This window comes from Carassius carassius, chromosome 35, assembly GCF_963082965.1.
Source record: "Carassius carassius chromosome 35, fCarCar2.1, whole genome shotgun sequence".
Taxonomy (NCBI): Eukaryota; Metazoa; Chordata; class Actinopteri; order Cypriniformes; family Cyprinidae; genus Carassius; species Carassius carassius.
This window is the reverse complement of record NC_081789.1, coordinates 7,056,484-7,079,419: the sequence shown is the minus strand read 5'-3', so window position 1 is coordinate 7,079,419 and position 22,936 is coordinate 7,056,484. Positions and strand designations below refer to the sequence as shown.

Sequence of the window (22,936 nt, the reverse complement as noted above, 5' to 3'; positions counted from 1 at the left end):
CAAAGCAGAATATTTATTCATCTTTTGAAAAATGGAGGCTGAAAACTGCTCCATTTTACCAGGCAGTGTGGCGCCCGAAGACGAGGTGTAATAAGAGGGAGGATTGTATCCTCCTTCTCTTCATCATCCTCCAGAAGATGGGGAGATAATTCCTCAACACCATCATCCTCTCCCATCACATCCACAAGAGCATCACCGAAGAAAGGGGGCAGGTCAAGAGCCGGCACATCCATGATATCACCCCAGGTACTAGGCTCTTGCAGCTGCTTAGCTGTCTCATGAGTCTGAGAGCAGAAGCATGGGTCCTGGTTTCCTGCTATCGCCACCCTGAGTCTCCTCTCACAGGTTTTTTCAGGAAAACTAGAACAAATAGAGCAGCCCTCTGGGGTAGATATAGCAGCTTGGGTGTGCTTAACTACTAAGCATGCTATAGAAAGAGGATGTGAATCCTTAGCCAAGATCCATAGACTGCACAAGCACATGCGAGGGGGAGCATCTTTCCCACCCGAGCTCTCTGGTGTAATTGGTGCTTCCGCAGTTGGTCAAGCCTGAGGCGTTTCCACAGTGAGATACTGAATGGATGTTAGAAGGAGAACCACTTTGTACTTTAAAACTATGTATTAATTTATTTATTTATAACAAACCTTTTCAAAGTATTTTGTTCAAGTCCGTGCTGTGGTATTAATTGACACTGAGAACTGCGAAAATTCACAAAAAATGTTAAGTTATGAAAATTCTGGTATCGTGACAACCCTAGTACGTACGTGTACATGTGTGCACTTAGTGTGTGTTTATCAGGAAGTGGGGGTGTGGTAGGGTTGGTTAACAGGTGGGCGTCTCTGTCTTGATTAGGGCTGTCTCTCTTGGGGGCCCAACAATGGGATGATTGCTTCCTCTAGCTGCTGGCAGTGGCCCAGTACATTGCTGAAGGCATGACTGGCTTTACAAAGAGCCCTTACAGCCGGGTCTGATTCTATCTTTCTATGCCAACCACATGTCAACATAAATCAACTCCCCACCACAGGAAGAAAAAAATCATTGGTTATAAGGTGCAGTTGTTACCACTGCAAAGGCATATGGGAAATTAATCTCTTAACTATCAGGCTACAGGAAGAGTCCATTCTTATTACAATTCCTATTAAAGGGCCCAAAGAAACTAAGAATTGCTTTTAGCTTCCAGTGTCTTGATGACAAGTCACCAGCTGGGACTCTGAGCACAGGAAGCTCATAGGAGATTAGTTTCTTTCTTAGGTTGCAGTTTTTAGAGAGCTTTGTAGTGTGTAACAAAAATAAAATAAAAATGTCTTACTCTATTATCCTTGGTTGACTCAAAAACTGGCCAAAAAAAGTCATGAAATGGCATCTGGAAACCATTTTCCTTATATAATCTAATTTATTGTCAGGAGAAACTTAATGAGAAAAAGTGAAGTGACAAAATAGAGGGATTGGTGGACAGACAAGATTACAAAGACAAACACTTTTTCCCTTGTAAATACAGAATGTAAAAATGTAAACAGAGCTATTTTCATGTAATGATGACTTGCATGAGAGGGAGAATGTGGTCCCTACACGACACTAAAAAAATGCAAGTAATTTAGGGCATATTATGAAAGATGCATTAAGATGTGGCAGCGGTGTTTCTCAACCTGCTCACACGCTCAGGTCTCTGGCTAAACTGGCAAACACACTGTAATTACAATCGGTGACAGCAGAGAGGCTCATGCCTTACATCTTTGTCACACTCAGTGCAACAGACTCTGTAACAGTCATGAAGAGTGTTTAACATCAAAGAAGTGGCCTACAGCACCTTACAACTGACCAATAACACACACAGAACAGCAATCAACAAAGTAAACAGCAAAAACAAACCTCAACATAACAGGAAAATAGTATATGCAAAAAACTCATTACATGGAGAGTATATTTGTATTATTCCATGGAAGAACTGACTTGTAATTTGTAAAAGAAAAGAAAATATATGATGATAAAAAAGAGAGAAAAAAAAGATTCTAGACTTTTCCTGAATTACTTTCTCATCACATGACTGGTTAAGAAAGAAAGAAAGAAATCCTATACTAAACACACAATCTAAAAAAAACAAAACAAGAAAATTTAACTAAATACTAAATTTTAATTAACCAAATATAACATTTTATTTTACATGCATTTTTAAAGTATGTGTGTTTCATTGTGTATTATAATGATGTTGACTATTATGATCTCCCGTGTTTAGCACTGATTACAGGTGCAAACTAGGGCTGCTCCGATCACGATCGGCCGATCGTTAATGCGCATCTCGTCAGTAAAGCCGGTTCTCTAATCAGCGGTAAATTCCCTCAGATGCGTGATTTCACATAGAGCATCTGTTACTACACAGAGCCGTTGTTAACTGAGAAGATGGGCAAATCCACATTCAGCGTTTATTTGCGCATCTTCTCAGTTAACAACGGCTCTGTGTAGTAACAGCTGCTCTATGTGAAATCACGCACCTGAGGGAATTTACCACTGATTAGAGAACCAGCTTTACTGACGAGATGCGCATTAACGATCGGCTGATCGTGATCGGAGCAGCCCTAGTGCAAACATGAGCCAATAAATCATATCAATTTGAAGGTCATCAAAAACATATGTAAGAACACATAATCTTTTGTATAAACATTTTAATTTGCTTGACATAAAACCTAGCTTTTAAAAACACCTTTTGCACTGTATCATTACTTGATATGCAGGTTAATGCCAGGTGACCACCTCTGATTGAATGACCAGACACAGATTCAGGTGTCAACAGAGTCTTTGTGTGGAGCAGTATGTCCAGTCTCCAGAACCGTACAATACTACCAACTGTATGGATAACAACCCCATCAGAAAAGAATCAAGTGCTGAGAGACGTGTACTCACCCTCGGCTGACTCTGGGTCAGTGAACGAAGTCTCCTGGCTGCTGAAGGGCGGATTGTGCCTGTTCTCCTCCTCCACCTGATTACATACTCTGCAGGTGTATCCATCTTGCACATGGGTGTCAAGGTCAGCACCCTCCTGCCTCACACAGTCCACATGAACCCATCTGATAGAGAAACATACAATAAACAACATCTGTGACAACCATCAATGCCCCTATCAGGGTAACCACACTTGCCTAAACCAGACATCTTATTTATTTATGAAAGCTGCTACCAATTGTTAACCTGTACAATAGAGGAATTTCATTTGTTAATACAAATGAAAGCTCTATGTACAGCAGAAATGTGTAGCGCATGGTAATTCTTTTTAATTGAGCTACATTTCTTACATTTATCATAGTACATGTTGTGCACAAACATTTTTTTCACTATAGAAATTAGTTTCTGTACACAGACATTGTTCATTATATAAATCAGTTACTGTAAGTGCCTTACACCATAAGCATTGCAGTGTTTTCCATTAATAACCTAGACTCTGGTCATAGTCTAATCTGTCCTGCCACAGTCTGAGTTTCTGGTTCGACCAATAAGGCTGGACTATCCATTTGGCCAACCCTAGGCAGATGTGGGGAGTATTTGGAAAATTTGACTGGAATTCAACTTCCACCACTGGGTGATGCTAATGGAAACACATATAATGCAGTAAACAGGGTGGATACACAAAAAACAAAGGCTGTGACTAGTCAAATAATGGCATAATGGTTAGTGGTTAGGAAGTCTTCAACAGCTTAAAAATGCTAAGGAAAACACTAAAGTTATATTACCTTAACCATAACTATTATAGTATCTAAGCTAACTAAATACAATGAACTTTGACCTGATTATGTCAGTCATGAATTGTAACCCTCAATACATGACAGATCAGATCAGCTATTGTGTAAAGATTCTATTCACATTGATTACACATGATGCAGCACACAATTACATGTTTGACCCATGGTCAGTCCTAAAAGCAAGAGAATCAAATCAATCTGCCATACAAATTATATGAGCATCTTTTCGTTCACAGAGACATCATTGAGCCACTCTCTAAAGCTGCCGGTTCAATTACAGTGTTCTACGCAGAACTCTTTGAATTTGATAGATAATTTCTCTATTGGTTAATCACAGTCCTTGAAGCCTGCAGAGAAGTAATCATCTTTTATTTATCAACATATATATATATATATATATATATTTACCATGCAATGAAAATACATTTTCGACTACTTTACACACAAGTTCACTTGCAACAAGGATTTGTCAAACACAAAGAAATCATTCAACCAACATTTAGAAACCAAACACTCAAACGCTGAAGGATGACATTTAATTTCCTTAATAAAACAACATTTTAATGAAAGTCTGTGACCTGTTGTTATTATGCAGAAAGTTTCATTACAGCAATAAGTCACTTGTGACTGTGTGATATTGTCATAGCTGAAGAGGTCATTTCCTACCTCTTACAAGTGCAGCATGAGTGTTTGTCCAGTGGGACGCCAGAGTCCTGATTCTGCCCACAGATGAGGCAGATCAGCGCTGAATCATGCAGCTGTTGACATCCTTCACACATTACACCATTAGATGACCACTGGCCATTAGGCCTCATGCCACACTGAGCACACGTCCGGCAGTTCTGCAATACATAACACACAATTCACTGCAACATCATCTCTAATGCACGGTTTTACAAAATGAGGACCGCAAACCCATTCAAAGTCAAAATGAGATAAAAGACCATTTACTTTCATTCTTATTAAGTACAATTCACTAGTGCACATTGCATCAATATTGATATCACACTAATCAATATTTAAATAAACTGTAAATAAAGTAAGGCAGTAATGCCAACAGTACAGTGGTGTAACTCTACTACTGCATTATATGTTCATATAAGCCAATACTGCTGCTGTATCACAGAGACCAAATGCTTTTTTTCAAGTAATATGAATGCTACAAATTAAAAAAACTGTCACCCAACAACAATTCACATCTGAACAATGACACTTGAACCTCAGAACAATTGCGGACTACAAACTTTATGGGCTCTCTTAAATCAATTTGGATTGAGCTCCAGCATAATTACGGCTCTATAAATCCTCAAAATCATGTTCATCAATCTGCAACAGCTCTCAATAGGAGCAAAGCATCAGAGAATTCCATGTCAATTAAAAAACATACATAAATAAAAGGCACTTCAAGTTCATCAAGTGCAGCATTTCAGCCTGAAGAAGAGGGCAAGTATCAGCTCTAATAACCACCCACAGACCCTTAGCAGGAAATACAAGCCCTGTTAAGCCTCCGATGATGGACAGACTCCTGTACTGAGTCCTGGATGACAGGTTGGGCTTCTTGGCCACCTCCACAAAGTTATGAGAGGGATCCGTGTGTGATTTCGTTCAGCTTTTCTATTCTTTTAAGCAGGATATTTAGGGGTCTACTAACAATCTGACTACAACCTCAATTTAGGAAAGTATTGTGTAGTCTCACCCTCAGATGGCATACCCAAAGACTGTTCATGGACCATCTGTTGCATACCACAAAGAGCTTTCATAAATTGTAATCTTGAATTTAATTGGCTGAATTCAAGCTATTGCTGAAAGTAATGTGCACACATTTTTATATCGGTCAACACAGAAACAAACGCTATGTTCCAATTACCTGATAGAGTTCTGCAAAGTGCGCTTCATAAGGCATTTGACCAACTTAAGTGGGTTTTTGAGTTGTAGGAATTGTATGTAATGTATGAGTCGGTCACCTTACAGGTCTCTAACAACTTAAATATTTACAGTTTTACTTAAAATGAATTGCGTTTTTTACACCTATCAAAATAGTCAAGAATTTTGTACTGCACCTTCTGACTGAATTAAGAACATTAGTCAAAAAACTTTTGGTTGGTATTCCAATTCACCTGGGAGCTAACTGGTTTGGTTCACGGTTTAAAATTCCTGTGGAGAAAATAAATGTGATAGTCTTCTATAGTCTATAATCTATTCCACAACTCACTCATGCAACTCAGTCTTCAAAGGGAGGGTACATGAGAAGTGCATCAAAACCTTCTAAGCACAGCATGCAAATTAGGAATAATTAAACTATAGAGTGTTTTGGAGGTAACTAATTAATCATGGTGACTAAATCAAGCTCCAGCATCAATCCAGAGGGAATATACAGTATGCTGGTGAGATGAAAACCAATGCACTCTTCAGTCTCACAGTCCATAAACATACAAAAAAAAAAAGAGAAGTGAGTGTGCTGCGAGTTCTAGGCTCAAAGCTGAAATGAAAGCACTGTGTGCCTCTACTCACAGCAGGCCAGAATTACTATCACAATGCTGGTTGTAGTCCATACACAAATACAAGCTTACCTTGCACCTCCAACCGTTGGTGGGTATTGTGTCCATGACGGGCTGCTGGCAGAAGGTATGATAACCTTTATCACACATGTCACACACTAGCATTTTGTTGTCATCCCCTGGGTTCCTACGCACCAGATGGGAAGAAGAGAGTAGATTAAAAGATAGATTCCAGATACAGTGTTAGGGGCTTTTGCAAATTTCAAACAAGATATTCTGACCTGTTTATGCCAATTATGAACCGAGATGACTGCTTAAATCCAAATATAACTTCTATTCTTACATGGAGAGCTTCATACGGATTGGCTTTCAAAATGTGCTACAATAAATCAATGATAAATGTCAAAAACAGTCAATTAATTACTCAGTTCTGTTCCATTTCCATCTCCTATCAATATTAAGGTATTCAAGTTTGTAAGTAGGCTTAATCAAATGAGCTGTCATGATGCACTTAAGAGACTACAATTTGCAGATAGACAATTAATCGATGAAACAGCTTATTAATAGAAGTGTTAATTCTCCATTGTGTCTATTTTTTTTTATTTTAAAAAGGTTTTACTAAACTTAACTTAACTGCATACTCTTTTCTGTTTTCCAATATTTTGAAGTGAATTTTAGTGAAGTGTTGAAAAAAAAAAAAAACTATTTTGTCGAGCAAATCGACTGATCTGCTGTCAAGATATCAGTGTCAGCCACTGAAAAATACCATTTTAAAAGCAACCACCACTCCTCGGCCAAATACAACCTCATTCTACATTTACCCAGACAAACAAACACCCAAATACTTTCTCCCCATGAGCAATAACACTTTCGCTTTGGCTTTTCAGAGCCCAAACCTGTCTAAGTGGTAAATCAGAGAGGAAACAGTGAGATTTATAGAGCCGAGAGGAGGTGAGGTGACGTTCAGGAGATTTAGCCATTCCCAGGCCTATATTTTCAGCCAATGCAAATCAACATTAAATGAGAACGTCATATGATATTTACAGCCTAGCTGAGCCATGGTCATTATGGCCATTTTCCCCCACCAATCGAGATGGATGCATGTTCTGCCTCTCCCAGCCCTACTGTATCTGATACACAGAATCACATCAACCAAGCAGCACATCATATTGGAGAAGGCTATTTATTTATGCTAAATAAAATACAATTCATTTTAACTACACTGCATTTTCACTGTGAAAATTCCTGTTTCTCATGAGGTCCAGGCTCTATGATCTACTATATTCTGTCTCCTCAGAACAATATACATATAGAAAGACTTGAACACACATTAAAGGTGTCTGACATCAGTTGGATGGATCCCCCAGCAGTTATAGTTAGAGTGTGGCTGCTGTCATGAAAATACAGCTCAAAACTAAATTCCCTAAGGATAGTCTTGTTTTCATCCATGCTAACATAGAAACTCAATTGTCATTCTATTAAAACAGCAAAACGAGGCTGGCGAATGCAAAACATCTCTGGCTTTATTAAACTTAGCTTGGCAAATGTAAAATGCATTGTGAAATTTTGCAGTATGCCAATGACCAACAAATTAATAAAATTACTATTATTCTTGATCTTTTTTTTGTGGATTTAAATATAGTAAAACAGAGAAGAAAAAAAAAACAGAAACACAAAATACGATTTTCAGAACAATGAATGTTCAAAATTCTCCTAATCGCAAAAGCCTGTGATGTGGACGCGATTAAGCTTTTCCAGAGCATATGCATGACTGTCAGCCTTGAGTGACAGTCTTACCACTAGAGTGAAGGCACATCCATTCTCCCCAATCAGCTCTGCTCTAGCCAACTAAACACCCACCATTAAAAACAAATAAATAAATAAAATACACGGAAAGCAGGAGAGAGACAGAGTGGGATTATGGCGTCTTCGGGGTCAGGTCAATAGTTAGGCAAATTAAAACTAAAGAAAAACGTAATGTAACTTAAGCTTTGAAAAGACAAACAACGAACACAAAAGATAATTTACAAGAGCTGCGTCACAATGCATATCAAGAGCATCTCTTATTGCATGTTCGCTATTCGGCTATTCCCCATTCAGAAGATCGCACACACAGCCTCTGTCTCTGAATGTCTCTCATACTCGCTTCTCTCTTCCCCACGCGGCGCGAATCCCTTGTCACGGGCGAGCGTTCACACTTGCCGCACTCACGCAGCCTGTTTCGTAACGCTCGGTTATATTCTCGCGCGGCCCTGCACCGCAAATCTCCACGAGCGCATCTGGCAGTATGGATGAGACTTGACGCACACGCGCAACCTGCGTCGACTCGCGCCTGGCTCCGCGTTAAAAACGGATGTAAATGCAGTCTAACTGCTTGCTAATTTCACTTGAATGTAATGAAACATTCAGCACATTTTCCACTTGTTCTTAAAATCCCAGAGATTATATATATATATATATATATATATATATATATATATATATATATATATACGTGTATAAAACCCCTCCCAGACCACAATTGAAAGGATTTCAGGGTTATAAAGGGAATTTTATTGGATAGAACAGTAATCCCTATTGGAATAATGCCAAAAACAAAAAGGAATCTTGTAATGGTTTCATGGAAACTGTAAGATTTTTTTTTTGTCCAGCAGGGTAATGATACTCATACTGTGCTGCACATTATTGATGATATTGAGCTGAAGCTTGACTTTGCAAATTTAAAATCGCAAATCAAATCGCAATCGCAATATCTGTCAAAAAAAAATCGCAATTAGATATTTTCCCCATATCGCACAGCCCTATACCAAGCATAATATTTTTTTTTTCTCAAAAACACAATCATGTACATACATGCTGCTTGCATATTATTATAGCCCAGTTTGTGCTGATTACAGTGAGATTAGATTTTAGCCATTTAGATATTTATAAGAAACTGAAAAAAGCACAAAAGTCAGGGCATGACAAAACTTCTCCAGGCCCCAAAAATACCCTTAGACCTCAGAGGGTTAATGTCCAGGTGAGCTGGATACTCACTTGCATGTGAGGCACACTTTGCACTCGGGACACTGCCAGCCGGCCCTCTTCAGTGGGGTGACAGTGATGTCCAGACAGGCCCCATGGTAATGCTGGCCACATGTACAGCAGAAGAGCTGATCGAGCAAGTCTCCAGAACTGTCACACACCAGACACTTCGCCTCATCTTTCGCTGTAAGGGAGAGTTAATATATAATGTGTGTCCAACTACACAGGGTATATGTAGTCATTTATGATGTAAACAGATGTGCTCCATCTGTCTGTCATGAACATACCTGTTTGCTTACAGTTTATGTCTCAAAAGATTTTACATTTTTTTATTATATGTTTAAATGATAATAATAATAATAATAATAATAATAATAATAATAATAATAATAATAATAATAATAATAATAATAATAAAAGAGCCTCAACATTTTATGAAGGAATCAGCAGAAGGAAATGTGTGTAACAGATATCTCACATCGGATGAGGGCTTGTTGGATGTGATCCGGGCAGAGAAGAGTGTATGCCTTTATGTCCTGGAAGGTTCTGGCAGCAGCTGCACAGGGGTAATGAAAGGAGCGCCCACAGCTCTCCTCACAGCACTTTATGGATGCTCCAAGGCGCTTACAGTATGCACAGCACTATAAAAAGTGAACACAGAAAAACACACATATATATCTCTCTCTCAGAGGTGTAGTTTCAGTTACATAAGTACTCCATACATCACAATTAGCAATGGAGAGTTTAGATTAACTGGTTTTTTACATAAAAAAACTGCTCAAATGTTTACCCTCTTTAGGGTTTTCTTTAGATTAAGTAGCATATCATTAATAACTAAATATTTGAGAGATGTTTTTCTCTTTTACTGTTATTGTTATGAAGATATTTCTGGTGAGCCAGCGTATCTTGAATTTAGGGGTATTGGTCGACTGATATGGACTTTTTTTAATGGCTGATTCTGATGCCAATAGCTTCGAGATCAGAGTGGCTGAAGGTTGATATAGAATTGACACACACACACACACACAAACACACACACACACACACACACACACACACACACAAGTACTATAGCGTAAAAGTACCATAGCGTTTACCTTTCTACTAATAAAAATAGACAAGGCAAATGCTACATATATACCCCTTTATATACCAATAAACTGCTTTGTTTAACAGTTCTGTCAAATGATTTATTAGACAGAACTGTTAAACAAAGACAGTAAAGCTCTTGCTCTTCTACACTCAGGAAGTGGCATTCTCAGCCACCGGTAATGTGTGATCCTGAATCAAGTTTAAATTTATTTACTGTTTAATTAATTTGATGCATAAATTTGCTATACAGACATATTCAGTGATACTTATTAAAATGGGCACCCCACAATTTATAACAAATATAAATATAATCCAAATATAATATTTATATATCCAAAAATCATGATATGAATAGTGGGACAAACAAGTTCTGAACCTTGCGTGGCAAACAGAGAAACCAAGACTATTAAAACTCAGAGAAACCAAGACTATTAAAACTCATCACATATTTGGTGACCTTTACGGTTTGAAAACAAAACAACTCATAACACCTTCACACTATATGTGAAAATTCAAACTGAACTTAACCATTTTTTTTTCCCAGCATAGGTCAATGACCAATAAGACATAAGCTGTTTGCCTCAAACAGCTCAAAAAGCTAAAATGACAACAAACAAATAAGAAAATAAATGTTGTGGAAAGCAATTAATTATAAAACAGAAATCAATTTAATTCATTAGGGTAATATAATGTACTTTATTTACACTCACTTGATTATTCTCTTTAAAAAGCTATTAAATTCTTTGAACAAACATGCTGTCTTTTAATGGAATAGGGCTGTCACGATAACAAATTTTGCTGGATGATAAATTGTCCAAGACATTATTGTGATAAACGATAATATTGTCATTCTAAGACCAGTTTCAACTAATATAATGATGATGGCATAACGCAGGTACACCTTTTCAAAGATTAATAAACTTTTATTTTATTTTATGGTAGATTCAGAGCAAGAAATACCAACAATTAATTAATTGTGTATGTTATATTATGTTTATATGCCAGTTAGGGATGCTCATATTGACCGTTTAACAGTTAACCAAAAGTAAACATTTTGACCGATGAAGGGGCTGTTTATATATCACGTTTTTTTTTTTTTTTTGTGCTCAAGTTTGTTATTTCAAATGCGGTATGCATGCTGATAATGGAAGCGAAATGTGTGTGTGTGTGTGTGAACTCACTGGGCGCGTTGACACACGCAACTACACGCCTACAGATATATTTAGCTGAGCAAGCCAAATGAAGCGAGCGAAAAGTAGGCCCATTTCGAGAGAAAGGGCAACGAAGTTACTTGCAAAATGTGCTACGCGGTATTAAAATAAAGCAGTAGTGCAAGTACAATGCTGTATCACTTGAGACGCAAACATCCACATGCACATGAAAGGCACTTCCCAAAGCTGGCCACTCTAGCGAGACGCTATCTCTTTATTCTTGGGACATATGTGCCACCGGAGAGGGTGTTTTTTACCACGGGCTGTCCACAGGCTGCGCTCCAGACTAACTCCACATCATGACATGTTCCATTATTTAAATAAAAATTGAAAAAAAAAAATATTAATCGCGGCCGAAAAAATTACCGAGCTCATTTTTTTTATCATGCGATTAATTGATTTATCGACTATCGCGACAGGCCTGTAATGGAATATGTTATCTAGTGCATTAACATCAGGATTTTGAAATCTTTTAAAAATAAAATGTACATTTGTATTTGATGCAGTATCAAAAATGCTATGGTACATAAATAGTGAAAATTTCCATCAGTCAATTGCATTGCTCTTATAGTAGCCTTTTGTAGCAAAAGTGGTGCAAAACTATAAACCCTGAACAGCAAGCTTGTCACAACACGCTGTTCCTCTCACAGGTCCATTTGCTTGTTATATACTTCCCCCTCTTTCAACATGTATTTTTTCAACCTTTCGGATACATCCAGTAAAGCATTCAGGATCAAGGCGAATGTCATTCAAAATAAGGACTTGGATGAAAACTGGCCAGACATTTAAATCACCACCATGGAAAAAGCACTCACTTTGAATAATAGAGGACACCAGGGCCTGAGAAAACGGCCCTAAACTAAAAATGTCTCTAGTCAGCAGTCTCTCTAGCTCTCTCATGCTTTAAAAACCCTTGGCATAAAGCCCAAATGCAACAATCTGCAAATACCTTTTAACACTGAGCTTTAAGCAATTATCGCCCAGGCGGTGAGTCCACTGGGGCTGACAGCAGCCTCTACCCACAATGCTCTTTTCTGAATCACTCTGAAGGACAGCCATATAGAGCTCTATGGCCATACTGTCCAGTCTCAGGGCTAGGTGGCTGCTGAGTATCTCATGCCTCAAATAATGTTTCAAACAGAAACCATCCCCTCAGACATCTAGTTCATGGGGTGTAAAAGCTACAACTGATACATTATTGCTGCCAAGACTCCAAGGACACTATTATAAAGTAGAACAGCATTCCCTCCTTGAAATCCTATATGCAAAGAGGCATAATGGCAGCATTCCAAACAGAGCAGGCCAGTGATGAAAGATGCAGTGCTGTACTGTGCACAATGTCGGCTGGTTTGTGTCACGGTCAGTCAGTGTGTGGACTGCAGTTATGCAGTGATTCTGTTTATAGCATTTGAAACTGTTTCTAGACATGATTCTAAATCGAACTTCACCCTTGGAAGCTGTGCATGCACATTTGCTACATATTTCTCAACATTTCTGTTTTATAAAAGCCAACGTGTTACACAATTGACCTGATTTACTTAGTCAAAGCAGGTCTTCGGTTTTAGTGTGCACAACTTATTAGAAATTACCTTCCAAATTTTTACATTTGATTATAAATGGGGGAAAAAAAAGTCACATTGTGTGTTAGAGCTGCACGATTATGACAAAAATCATAACTGTCAATTATTCCCTTGAAATTGTAATTGCGATTATTAATTACGATTATCACAATTTACATTGATGTTTATACCATTGTTTGATGCAACTGCATGCCGTATTATGTGAAAATAAACAAGCTGAAAACACACTAACCGAAAAACTTTTAGTGCTTTTCTATAGAATCAAGTCTCAATGGTTTCTTTGTTAAAGTATAAAAAAGTTACATTATGAATGGCATTATAAATGTTATACTAAAACTAACCCTTAAGATAACATAGAAAAAAAATAAATAAATAAAATTTTAAGTACGCAGAATAACTTAAGTAGACTTTGAACTATTAAATGTCGCTTTGAACGATTAATTAATTGTGGCATCCATAATTGTAATCACGATTAGAAATTTGATTAATTGTGCAGCCCTATTGTGTGTTGCAAGTAATGCTGGTCAACTTAATTGACCAGGATTACAGATTAATCGCGATTAGTTGCATCCAAAATAATGGTTTTTGTGTACATAATATATGTGTGTACTGTGTATATTTATTTTGTATATATAAATACACACACACATGCATGCATATATTAAAGATTTTTTATATATATATATATATATATATATATATATATATATATATATATATATATATATACACACACATATATATATATATATATATATATATATATACACACACATATATATATATATATATATATACACACACAAATATATATATATATATATATATACACATACATACATATATATATATATATATATATATATATAAAACATTTATATACAATATAAATTATATGACTATAAATATATACATGCAAATACATGTAAATATTTTCAAAATATATACTTTATATGCGTGTCTTTATATACATAATATAAACAGCACACACACACACACACACACACACACACACACACACACACACACACACATTATATAAACAAAAACTTTTATTTTGGATGCGATTAATTGCGATTAATCATTGCCCAGCACTAGTTGCAAGCTAAATGAATGATTCACCAATAGTAGATTATATATATGTGTGAAGTTCAAGCCATCCTCAGCCCTCTGACATTTACCATTTCACAGCTCAGCGAGTCTCACTGCCAGGACAAACCTACTTCACAACAAAATCCTTACTGGATCAAGTCAGTTCACTCAGCAGCCATCTTGCCATTGCCCTGTGGCAGCTGGCACTTTCATCAAATGGGGCACAAATTGGCGTCCCATTACTTTTTAGAAAGAATTATAACATTACATATCATGCACATTACATATTACGCAACTTTTAGATACAATGTTTAAATGATCAAAAAAGTAACATTACTTAAACATTGTGACATCATTGGAGCCTTCCAACAGCCAGGTGAAAAATACAAGTAAACCATCTCATTCTATTTTCTCAATTTCTAGATAAACTGTAGTGTTGACTACATTTGTCAAGCTCAACCATTCAACCTGTCACCCAAGCTATTGTTAGAATACATTCCAACTAATTTACAGCCTTAGTGCTTATAGTATACCTGGCTGGATGTGAACTACTAAACATACAGCAAATCAATTAGGCTTGGTGCTAAGAAGCCCAGGTCTACCTCGAAAGACCTCGGTCACCCCAGTAATAAATTGTTCTCTGTCTGGCAAACAGTAACAAAACATTCAGCCAAAGTCCATTGGATTACTAAACAGCTACGTGCAGGCAATAAAGCTGGTCTAACATATGGGGGTAAAACCCAGTGTGGTGTAAAGCTAATTCATAATTTGGATCATTTATTTTATGCACAAACAAATTGTATTTGTATTTTATACACACCTAAACAAAAGGATAGGCCGCTGAAATAATACTGATGTCACAGAAAACATAGACAACAATTACACTTGGATGGTTTTCTGTATTTTACATATCATAGCCACAGATTTAGATAGATGGTATGTGTTTTTCCTCAAGAATCAGATCCCAGGTGAAGAGAATGTAAAGAGAATGAAATAATTAATTACTCCTAATGTGCTTTCCCTGCCCGGGTTCCATGTGCCCTTATGTCTGCCACATTGCATTGTGTTAATTAGTGGAGTTGCACAAGAGAGACGGCTGTGGCAGTTCTGAACTGCTCCGCTTCTAATTAGAAAATATTTTAAAGACCAGGGGACCAACACAACCTCTCCAGTCTCTCCTACTGCCAATAATAACCCCATTCATGATTAATTCTGAATACTTAATCCACAGTGAGCGCATTTGTCATTCCTCCACAGAAATTACTCGCAGGGAAAGGTATAGCACAAGTCTGTACCTACATTCAAAAATACAAATTGGTGCAAACACTGGCTTACTCAACCCCAGTAACAGCCATTTTCCACTAAAATGATGCTAGATCGTGGGCTCAGTGAAGCTCTGCCAAGCCCACAAGACCATAGAGAGGAACAATGGCGTAACTGACTATGTTACTCTATAACCCGCCCATAAGTTTTATTTACTTGAAACTGCAGTAAATTGCTGCTCTACACAAAATCATTTCTGCATGTGCAAGGTTGCATATAATAAGCATTTGGGAATGCAACATGTGCCAAAAACTTTTTTACCTTTTTTATGTATTACTTATTTACCTATAACATATTATTATTTTTTTATTTTACAGTAATTCTGATGTGAAATTACTTTATAAGAGGGCCACATTTTTTGTTTGTTTATATCACAATCACACATTTAAAGAATTTCTTTTCAATCACACATTCAGATTTAGGTCTCTTCAAATTGTCCAGGTCAAACTTTGAAATTAAACATATTAAGAAAAAAAAGCATTTAGGGATGCACAATATATAAATAGTTATCATTTGATATTATATATATAAAATATGTTTTTTTGTTTTTACAAATTGGTTGATACTAGATTTAGATGTGCATGCCCTTTTCCCTTATTTTTTTTTTATATCTAGATCATTAAAACTCAAAATACATGTCTATTTTCACTATACAATTGGTTAATTGTAATGGAACAGCTCTAGTTTTGTTTTGCGGTTTAGAGTTACTTTTTCTTTTTAAAAACTGTATTTGAAAATGAAATTATCCCAGTCTTCTACCTCCCACATAACTGGATGGAGACCAGCAGGATTACAAAACGGAATTACCTATTCATTGGTAGACACACTTGTAAGAGGGCAAGACTGGGTGCTGGCAACTCGGTTGAAAATGGTACAAGTTGACAGAACAATAATTTCAAAGCTGAAAGCGCTAACAAATCCACCAAAAAGACATTTAAACACACTGGTGTGGGTGTCACTCACCTCTGTGCTCCCTGAGTCAATTGCTTTGTCCACATACAGCAGCGACTGTCCCTCCCCGCGGCATACACCCTCCGACCATGCGGCACAGCGCAGGTGAGCGCAACACTGGCCTGCAGTTGCAATAGAATAATAAACACCAGCAGCCACTGAAAGACACAAACAGTGACGCTAATGTAGGTTTACCTACCAGTGGGGTCGAATAAAGATGCAACGTTAATGTCATGAGGAAGGCCAATTTGGCCCAGTTCATCCCAGAACTTCCGGTTGGGCTCTTCCGCAGCAGGGTCTATACTACCAGGACCAGAGGTTAAGTGCAGGCAGCTGTCTGGAGAGCTGACCCTGAGGAAAGAAGTGAACAGGCACATTAGGTTTAATCTGCAAAGACACTGAAAGAGTCACAAAAGAATATCTGAAGGTGACAGCTATGTACTCCACTCCTCTGTGAGTTAAACACTTGGGAGTTTATTTCTAGATGTCAGCATTCCAGTCATGTTTTAAGAAGGCCTACGGGTGCAACTACAACATCCATGAAGCCCTGTCAGTAACGACAAGGTATGGGGTTATCATACTTGGCTGCTACACAAGGACTGGCTGTTTAGAAGCAAAGTATGAAAGAGACAGAGAAAGAGAGCGAACGAAAGAGAGCCGGAAAGGGGGTGGGGGGCTGGAATGACTGGCTGCTTGGATGTTGCGCTGAGAGAGTGAGCTACAGAGACTCAGAGAAGCGGAAAAAAAGAAATTAACATTTAAAAAGGGAGCCGGTTTGAAGAGGGCCATCCAGAAGTGGGTTGCAGCGGGGACAGGATGAAAGACTACTCTATGTGATCCCTATTCTGTCCAGAACATCTGCATAAATATAAATATACTGTTTGGTGTGCTACTTCCTCTTTAAAAAGACATGCATCAAAGAAGGATTGACACTAGGGACATTATTGTATTGTAAGGCAGTGGTCCCCAACCCCCGGGCCGTGGACCGGTCCGTGTGTCATTTGGTACCAGGCCGCACAAGAAGGAATAAATAATTTACATTAAAGCTGCAGTTGGTAACTTTTGGCGCTCGCGTCTGGCGGAAGAACATTGTAGCCGGAGCTACTTCTCTCTGTTTACATCTTTAATTTGCGAGTCACGCAGGTACTGTGCTACTCTGCATCGTTGCCGACCCCAACCAGACTAAAATAGTCTGAATATAAACACTTATTATAGGTGTACCGTAGTGATTCAGGATAAGAAAAAAACATGGTTTGGAAAATGGATTCATGATGTACTCGCTCATTATATATATTTTTTACATTTTCAACAAAACAACACTGTGGCACAGCCCTGCGCTGACTGGACCAGAAGAGCCGTGAGCGGTGGATTTTTGCAAAACAAATAACAGAGGTGGAGGTAGAAGTGCGCTGAGCCATAACGATCTTTTATTTTGGAAAAGGCCGGATGCTCTGAGTTATTTTCATGGATTTTATATTCGTTTTTGTGGTGCATCTTATTTTTTTTGTTTAAACGTCACCATAGTGACCATATTCAGTGATATATCAGTTTTATACGAATACACAGTGGATTCATGTTTATTATTATATTTACAATATACCACAGTTTTTATGCCAGTCGTATCATTTTATTTTGTATTTATCCATCACACCTTAAAGCCCGGTCCGTGAAAATTTTGTCTGGCATTAAACCGGTCCTTGGTGCTAAAAAGGTTGGGGACCACTGTTGTAAGGAACTCCATGATTTTGTTTTTTTCAAACAATTCCATATAAATCTTTGGTTCATATTGTTGACTTGGGATTTGTGAGATTTGGATTTTGTGTTTTTCATCGTTTCATAAGAAAGGAATACGCTTACAGGAGTCATTCAAAAATTGGTTTTGATTTCATATTGAGGTTCCTAAAATGTTAAGGCATCATAGGTATGGACCTTTAAAACTATCAGGGAGCACATGTAAGTCTTAAAAATGTCAAGGCAGCATGACATGCATCCTTTACTGATAGGACAATCCAAGAATGCATTTAGAAATTGATCCAAGAGTGTCAGAAAGAAACACTGATTAAAATATTTTATTCAATACTAAAATGTATTGATAAAAAATGTGCAATGCGATAAAAATGACTGCATAATTCACACAAGGAGCTATATTTGTTAATAAAGTCACTGTAAATGTAGTAAATTAATTTTGAATTAGGATACAGCCTTGAGCTCATTTCACACTGCACCATCAGATGCCGACAAATGTCAGCAGATACACTCGCCTGGTTTTGTCTTTGTGTTACCCCTCTACTCTGTCCCCCTCCACCTTCCTCCCACCTCTTCTCTGATGGCTGATGACTTTGTCAGCTTCTTCACTGATAAGTTGGCAACCTTCAGCAGCCAGTTCTCTGCACCACTTATCCATAGCCAATCTACACAGCATTCCACTCTTCTCTTCCTTCTCTCCCCTCATGGTGAATGAGGTCTCCAAAGTTCTCTGCCAGTCACCCAACATCCTGTCCCTTAGACCTGATCCAATCCCACAAACTATGGCAGATCTCACCAACAGTGCCAACCGTGCTGACTCACATAACTATATCCTTAACTACAAGAAAATTTCCTCTAGCACATTTATACAGGCTCAGGTAACCCCCCTTATCACAAAACAAAACTCAATCCTACAGACCAGTTCCTTTTCTGTCAAAATAAGAGTTGTGTTGATCAGCTCTTTGCTTTTCTCCAACAGAACAACAACCACTGTATGGAGACCATTGCTGAAACTCCGTCCTTATTGTACTAGTCCTGTCAGCTTCTTTGACACTGTAAACCACCAGATTCTACTTCTACAAAATGCATAAATGTACACATAGTCCTGTTGGCACTGGTTGGTGCTTGTTTTAGTTTCTCTAAAGTTTGTCTGGTCTTAGAATGTCTGAGAATTGGTGTACTATAATCTGGGGACTGTTGGCATTGGTCAGTATCTGTTGGGGCAGTGTGAAATAGTAAAGTGCCTTTACTATTCAGCTGTCTATGGAGACACTATATAGCATGGGAGCTCACTAGGTTAAAGAACACTTTACAGTTACACTTTAAAAATAAATGTCTATTTCACAGTGATATCAAGACATTCTTTAAAGACAGAGGCAGCATCATATGTATCCTCTGCAAAACAGACAAACTTAGAATGTATTACGACAAGCTCAACTGTAAAAAAAAAAAAAAAAATGAATCATTTGGGAGTCTGGTCTCCAGTGAGAGCCTAGAGTGCTGCAAATCACTCAAGAGGTTTCTTGCTGGTTAAAAAGCTGACTTAACATTTAGTTGCTTTTGTACACTGCTTACTAAGTTTTGGAACAGAGTTAAAATTTTGAGTTACACAATTTCGACAGCCCACTTTAGACATACCATAAAGTTTCTATTACGTTGAATTCTACTAATGCAGAGTTCACACTGCACGATTATACCCCAAATTTTTACTTACTAACAAGTTTTGTGAAATTGGTGGCCATCAAATGCCTGAAATTGGAGGCAAATTGGTCCTGTTCACGCAAGTGAATATCACGCAGTGTTAATTATTTAAAAACACGATCTGAGAGAATTGCAGACAAAATATTTGGCATGCTAAATATCTGGACCTGTCGGTGATTCAAAATTCTGCTGTGTGAAATGAGTTCTGACTGGAAAATATACCTGCAATGGCCTACAGCCAATGAGAGAACAACATATAGGGCAGCAGGAAGTGTGAGGAGGAGTTATATGAAATGTATTTGTCAGCGATTCTTCCTATTGTAAAGTCATGCAGTGTGTAACCTCCTGTCACCGATCCATCGTGCAGTGTGAATGCTAGTTGTGCAGTGTAAAAACAACTGTGATCCTGTAAGGATGAAAGAACCTCAGATACTTTGATCTCCTGAGAAACAAACAATACAAACATACACGTGCATCTTCGACACGCCTCTCACACATATTGTATGCATCAGTTCTTTCTCATCCCCTTCCTTCCCCTCACCCAGAATGGTTTACTCAGAATGGTCAATAGATTAATGCAAGTTATATTTAGTCATGTGTGGGTCATTTGAATAGTCTCAGGGCAACTGGTACAGTGGTCTCAATTTTAAAAGTAGTCTAAAAGGTGATAAAGAGCCTACGAATTAAGAGATATTTTGCTCACTGTAGAGGGTGTTCCATTTCCCAGTGTCTTTCATGCAAAATGCCTTTTGTCTCACGAGGTGATAACTGTACATGATCAATGCAAATTCTAATTGTTGCGGTCTCCATCTCGGGGGATGTTTGTCTTGTTTTGAGGTACTTAAGGAAATGTTGCAAGAGGATCAGGGCCTTCTGTAGCCGGAATGAGCCCATGGTATGAAGGAGAGTTTGTGATCGTGGGGTACATGTACATCGGCCAGGCATGATACACCCTGAGCGACATACAGTAGATTCCTAATGAATGAGTAAATATAAAGTAAGGAGTTAACTATAATAAATGTCAGAAGAATAATAATTATAATTAGAGACAGACAATCAACCAATTTGCCTTTTAACCTAAATTCGAGGTCATACTAAAATGGAGTCAGATTAAATAATAAAATTGAGTCAGATTAGAATTGAACTTAAATTGAATAGCTTTGCATGTAGAATGTCTGAAGCAGACTATCATAATAAAGTTAACAAGTTTTGAAAAAGAGAATCTTTGTCAGTCACTTGATGTCTGTCATGCCTAAAAAGTTACAATAAACTCACACAATGTCTGTTCCACCTAAACAGTCTCCCCTTTAAATGATATGCAATGTTCCTCATTCGCTCTTTTGAGCTGTTATTGTTTTCACCCCTCTGTCAATAACTGGCACAGTTGCAGCCCAGACTGACCAATCAGATGCTTCCAACACAACAATCCACCGCCTGTTGGCAGGCTGCCAGAGACTGCACAGAGAGCATTATGTCACTATTCCTCTGGGACCCGTCTGATTGGTTAAGAAGGGCTGAGCAAATTAGGCTCTCTTTTGACAACAACAAGTCACATGGAGCTCTGTGAAAGGCTGTCAGTGGAGTTTTACCTTATAGATTTCTCCTTTAACCCTCCATCTAGTAACTAATCATCAGGCAATTCTGGCACCAAATTAATTGACCCAAATTGAATTGTGATGTTGGGTTCATTAGCAACTCCCAGCGTATTTGGGTCAAAGCACTCCATTCCTCTCCATCAGAAAACACAATGGAAGAGAACGCAAGTTCTGTGTGACTCAAAACTTAAATAACCAGATTCCATTAAGCAAAGCTACAGACTTTTTTTTTTTTTTTTGGAATGGGGGTGCTTTCCATTTCCAAGTATGATTTTTTTGTCCTAATTCAAAGGAAAATTTCACTCTAAAATGAATATTCAGTTATTTAACCTCTCATATCTTTCTTAACCTATGGCTGCTGTTTCTCTCCATACAGTGAAATTATATTATTCTTATGATTATATTGATTATAAAATGTAGGGCTGTGCATTGAATCGCATTCGATTGTCATGCGCATTTTGTCAGTATACCAGTCTCATGATTAGTAGTGAATCTCAATCACCTGCTTTCAGATTGAGCGGCATTCACTACACAGAGCTGTAGTTCACGGACAATAAGGGAATATCGCGTTCATAATCGCAGATGAATCATTTTCTATTTTGAACGCGATATCGCCTAGTTTGACAATCGAATGTAATTAATTGCACGGCCTTAATAAAATGTGTAGCATTTGGACCAATCATTATATTTAACAAATACTCTTAAACACCCCTCAATCAACAAACCAACTATGAGAGTCTATGGACCCTTTCCCCGAAATGCATCTCAGAAAGGCCTCTGGTTCCATGGCAACCAATGATGATAACACTGGTTTTATTGCCCAAAGGAATATGGGCAGAGCAACTCTCATTCCTAGGAAAGACATATACTGCCCAGAGAAATGGACTGTTCACTAATTAATTCAAAGACAAACCATTCTTTAAAAGGTTTATTATTACTTTTCTTGTATACTGTATTTTGTATTGTATACTGTTTTATGCATGCATTATAATAGATCACTAGTTAATATAACCTCACATATACCATGTTTGACATCTTTGATTTTGTATTTTTTATAATCTAAATGACAGTGTATATTATATGTTGATACCAATGCAACACATTAGTATTATAAGCATCTGGAAGTTTCTTCTCTTGAACACCCAATCGAGTTTCATATGCAAAACACCATGCTAGAGAGGAAGAGTCGTAAACTTTCCCTCCAAAAGTTCAAGACGCCATTGGCTCTTTGATACCCCAGAGGTGTGACCTCGAAAGAAGATAAAGGCCGGTGGTTCTCTTAGTTTCAGAGAAGATGAGGTGAGCTAGAAATTCTTCTGCAATCCTTACGTCTGCGCCAGCTTTTGATTTTGTCTTTTCATTCACCAACGATTCTTGGATCTAGGACTGGGT

General features: G+C 37.8%; 1 protein-coding gene across 1 annotated transcript in view; it reads right to left on the bottom strand.

Annotated features, from left to right (window-relative positions):
• kmt2ca (lysine (K)-specific methyltransferase 2Ca) overlaps positions 1–22,936 on the bottom strand; it is a 158,754-nt gene that overhangs the window by 78,494 nt on the left and 57,324 nt on the right. Inside the window, exons 6-12 of the mRNA XM_059524358.1 lie at positions 16,702–16,853; positions 16,515–16,624; positions 9,732–9,894; positions 9,266–9,437; positions 6,302–6,416; positions 4,398–4,573; positions 2,899–3,062 (exon numbers count right to left, since the gene is read on the bottom strand). Of these exons, the coding sequence (XP_059380341.1) occupies positions 2,899–3,062; positions 4,398–4,573; positions 6,302–6,416; positions 9,266–9,437; positions 9,732–9,894; positions 16,515–16,624; positions 16,702–16,853 (1,052 nt within the window). The remainder of the gene's footprint in view (positions 1–2,898; positions 3,063–4,397; positions 4,574–6,301; positions 6,417–9,265; positions 9,438–9,731; positions 9,895–16,514; positions 16,625–16,701; positions 16,854–22,936) is intronic.